The 4,944-nt window shown below is 32.3% G+C and overlaps 1 protein-coding gene across 1 annotated transcript in view; it reads right to left on the bottom strand.

Moving 5' to 3' along the window:
- Positions 1-4,944, bottom strand: part of ITGAV (integrin, alpha V) — a gene marked incomplete at its 5' end in the record, with an annotated part of 27,782 nt that overhangs the window by 6,339 nt on the left and 16,499 nt on the right. Inside the window, 5 exons of the mRNA XM_008589430.1 lie at positions 591-704; positions 1,542-1,700; positions 2,323-2,428; positions 2,871-2,951; positions 3,343-3,422. Coding sequence (XP_008587652.1) covers positions 591-704; positions 1,542-1,700; positions 2,323-2,428; positions 2,871-2,951; positions 3,343-3,422 — 540 coding nt within the window. The remainder of the gene's footprint in view (positions 1-590; positions 705-1,541; positions 1,701-2,322; positions 2,429-2,870; positions 2,952-3,342; positions 3,423-4,944) is intronic.

Genomic DNA, 4,944 nt, shown 5'->3' on the forward strand with positions numbered 1-4,944 from the left:
CCAGGTTCTCTACAAGGTGATGATTTGCAGATCTGTTAATTTTCAAAAACTTAGAAGACAATAAGCCTCTTTAAAACACTATAGTCCTTACACAGGCTGACTCAAGAAAAGTTAATCATAATGCTTATTATTCTTCCTATATATATTTTTTTGGGGGGTAGGGGAGGGCTGCTGACAGGTATCTGAACCCATGACCTTGGAGTTATAAGACTATGCTCTAACCAACTGAGCTAGCTGGCCAGCCTTTATTCTTTTAATATATTTTTATTGAGGCCTTCAGGGTTCTTCCTGTAGCATTGCACTAAAGCTTCAAAGATTAGGCTGAGGCCAAGAAATAGGTCAGTTAAAAGAGCACAGTCAGAAAAATAAGTGGGAACATTATATATTTTTATTAGCCATCTACAAAAATAGATCTTTTGAACAAAATCTGGCATTAATTAGATTAGAAAAAATTAAAGAGGACAGAATGGTATAAAAATATATATAGTTGTTTCAAGCACAGCTGTTATTTCTAAAGTATTCTTTGGCATCAGTCCTGTAATCACAGACTTTAAAATGTTTATAGTGCCTGTACTTGAAATGGCACTTACCAAAGTGTGAACATCTCCTTCTCTGAGGGTGAGATCCCGCTTAGTGATGAGATGGTTCCAGTCACCTTGCCCAACAACTGTGTCATTTTTTTCAGTTGTCTCCAAGGATGAGATCTAGAATTGCATTAAAAAATGATGGTACATAAAAATGGAAAAACATTTTGTATTGACATTTTGACATAAATTCTTATATATGATTAAAAAATAGTGAGTGAATATTTGGTATAACAGAAAATTCGCCATTTAATATATGGTAAACAATAAAAATAGAAAATAAAGATTAGAGTCCTTAATATGCACACAAAAAAGTTAGCATTCTCTATCCATTACTTTCTCCCCTTGCATAGCTGGCGGGGACACTGATGAAACACACAGAAACAGCCTAAAATTCCACAGTCCATCTGTAAGACAGTCAACTATGAACATGTTTTGTATTTCATTTTCTTAACTTTCCTTAAACCATATTGTGTAAAACGCTTCTTACGCAAATGTATGTGCTAGGATAGAGATGACTGTATTCAAAAGTACATATAACTCCATAAAATGACATTTTTCTAGGTCATGTAAGTCAAGAGAGTCATAAGAAAAACAGTATGTCTTATCCCAAAGAGAAATTTCAACAGTAAAACAGCCATAACACTATATTTTATACTGGATAAACCATGATGCAAAGTAGCCAAGTGACTCTTAAATTGAGTCACATGAGAGTATCTTCTGAGGCTCACTAAACACTCCATAAATATATGGTTCACTAGGACTTTACAAAATTATTTCTTACCCATTACACAGGTAATCTAACCCTTACAGTACCAGTTACAAATTAAAATATTTTTGCAGAATAGGTTTGTGTACTAAAATAGTTGTTTCTTTCATGCATTTTTTTTTTTACAGGTTTAGGAAAAAAAGCAATAAAATATCACCATAATGAAGAGCTGCTATTAAGCACATTACCTTAATTCTCAAAGGGTTGATCTCCATATCTGAAGTACAGTTCATTGGCCCATCAATATCATAGTGAAGGATGTACAACAAAGTGTCATTGTTATATTTGTAAGGCCACTGAAGATTCAGCATCGCCTTGCTGAATGAACTTGGACCATTGTTTCTCAGCTAATGAAGAAAAGAAAATGCAAACACATTGGGCAAAAATCTATTCTATAATTCTTCCCCTACATCAACTTTAGATCATATTAGCGACAGGATTTGAATAACAGCAGAGTTTCCAAAGTTAGACTGTAATATCACAATGTGACCATTATTATGCAAAAGAGAGCAAACTCGACATTTGTATCTAAAGTAGAGTTATATGTGTTAGAATGAAAATATAAACAAGAGTGGAAAATATTAAAAAGTTATCGATGAATGATGATGAAGAAAATTTTCTTCCTCCATAAAATTTTGATTATCTGCTACAGGCATTTTTAAATTTTTAATCAGAACTACAAAATGCCCATGAAAAAATACCCACTAACCTATTGCTTTTATTCAAGTAGAACTAATTGGTTTTAAACAAAAAATTATATTAACTGGTTTCTTTAAACACTTAAAGCTATTTGTCTAATAAAACATAAACTTATAAATAGGGAACAAATTTCAAAAAAATCTGTGGTACATACTTAAGCTGTGCAGTTTACATAAAAATTACACAGAATTGTTTTTAAAAAGTAACTTAGCTGTTCCTCCCTTTGTTGGCTCTCCCGCTATGTTTCAGTTAAATCCAACAGCTGCAAACCTCATAGATGTGCTGAACAACTGGCCCAACATCTTCTTCAGTCTCAGGGTTCTCCTTGTGCTCCCAATTTGGAATTGGAAGAAAGATATGATCAGGACTTGAGACTCTAAACAATGACCAAAGAAAACCTACCATGAATATCAAAATGATATAGTCAGTTCATTTTCAAAAGTACCCTGTCTGCAAACGAATAAAATTAGATCCAGTAAAAAAAATTTTTAAAGAAAAAACTAGTGAACACATACATGCACAAAAACTGCTCTTATTAAATCTACATGTAACAGGTGAATTGATAAGGTAACTTGTGTAAAAGCTCAATAAACTTATTTTGTGCCTGTTGTTGTCATGTCTTGTTTCTTTTTAGAGGATCACCAAATAAATATTTGGGGCTTTGGAACACAAATAGGACTTTAATTCTACAGAAGCTACTACCCAATAAAATGACTAATAAATGTGGAATGTCTACTGTCCAAAAGAAGCTAATACCTAGCAGTTACTTTTACAAATCATCATGAGAACGAGATACTCAACTTAGCAATCATACTGACCCTCTTATCTCAACAGCAGCTAAAACAGCAAGGTCAACTTTGTAAGATACAACTGGGCTTACTTTGTCAAAAAGATTAGAGCTGAAAAAGAAAAAAATATATATTTAGGACTAAATTGACCATAATAATCAGTAAAATCATACAGAAGCAAACCCAGTGAAGGTAAAAAAAAAAAACAAATTAAAACCAACGAAAAATAAAAAATTTATAAATCAAAATAATTATTTTCACTAGCATTTAATTTCAAAATGATGATCAAGTCTTGTTTCTCTATTTTTAGTTTGGCTTCACAAACTAAAAACTGAAGATAAAATTATTCTTATACTGTAAATATTGATTTTAAAAATGTTATAATCAAGTACTAGAATTTAAATCTGTGCTATTCCATAATATTTATAGTATATTACATAATATATTTATAATAAATAATATTTCCTCAATAGTTTTTATAAGCTAAGACACATTTTCATACCTTTGGATTTGTAAATCAAATTTCACAGAAGTATCCATCTCTGATTGCTGGTGCACACTGAAACGAAGACCAGATAAGAGCTAAAGAGGAAACGGAAAAATGATGTTAGTCAATGTCTAACTAGTATAATTTCAAATCCAATGTCTAAATAGAAAAGAATGTTCTAAAACAGTGTTTTTCTGAGCTTACAAAAAAACTGAACAAAGATAATTAAACTTGATTTTCTATCAAATCTCTTATTTAAGGTACTTGGGCCAATCCATAGCAGAACCATTTAACAACAATTATTAATTACAATTATACCTACCTGTAATATTAATTATCTTTCTAAAAAATGCAAAGTAAATGTTTGTTGATCCAATGAAAGTACAGCAATTTGGCACAATGACTTGGTAATAGGAAGCTAACAACTGAACTCTTAATGGGCCAGGAAGGAAGAAATGGATGGTTTACTAGAGTAAGAGAACTGGCTAACGCAGGCATGAGTATGTCCAGAATCAGAATTTCTCCTTTCACGCCTCTTACAACCCTCCCCCAACACCCAACATCCTAACTCCTGAGGGTGGAAAATTGACAGATTTTAAAGAAAACAAGTGAGCAGGCTTCTTGGGGCTCATATAAATGGTATATAAAAATGGCACTTCTTAGGGACCCCCCCTCTCACTCTATGAGCCTGGAACTGGCCACTTGGAAAAACCAGGATCTGTCTACAGTGAATGAGCCATGAATGAGAAAGCTAGAGAGAATGAGAATATGACAAAATAAACAGCATGCTCACTGGTTAATGGCACACTGAATACATGTGAAAAAATGGAACTCACGGTACTGTGTTCAAGCCCTCTTTCCTACAATAACATATATCTAGAAATAATAATGATTTTTAATGGAAAATGTATTTAAAGAAACATGAAATATTTAGCTCCATATTAACATAGATATTCAAGTTGCCAATATCAATGTTCCATTAAAATAAATAAATTTTATTGAAAAAGTAACACAACATACACTGCCATTTTTTCCTTGATGTATTTTGTTTACTTTTTAGATGATTTGGGAAGAATCCCATTGAGTGATTCTTTTCTAGCTTCTGGGCTCCCTGCTCCGCCATGTGAAGGGGAGTCTGATCCAACTAACCTTCTCTTTGATCCTCTGTGTGGAATCTATAACATATGGTTTTGAGTTAATGAGATAACTCTATCTCACAGAAAAATGACAGTCTTGGTATTTACCAGAGTGGCTTTTGAGGATCCATGAAGGCATCAGTTTAAAATGCCAAAATTATCATTTCAGTCCTTAGTTTAATCCATGTTCTCATCTATTTACCACATTGAAGGCAGTGTAAAAAAGCAGCTTATTGAATACAAGAGTACTTCAAAAAATTCATGAAAAAAGAGAATTAAAAGATACTATGAATCTTTCAATGAACTTTTTGAAGTTCCCTCCTATAGTGTAATAACACAAACTAAATTCTAATCATTAAATTGTTAATCAAAAACAATTTAAAGTCACTATTTTGAAGTGTTTATTTAAAAAAATTACTATAAACAAACCCAGAGAAAAATATGCCATTCTGTTGGGGGGGGGGGGATCCACTTAATTAAT

This window comes from Galeopterus variegatus, unplaced genomic scaffold (assembly GCF_000696425.1).
Source record: "Galeopterus variegatus unplaced genomic scaffold, G_variegatus-3.0.2 Scaffold5438, whole genome shotgun sequence".
In the NCBI taxonomy this organism is placed as follows: Eukaryota; Metazoa; Chordata; class Mammalia; order Dermoptera; family Cynocephalidae; genus Galeopterus; species Galeopterus variegatus.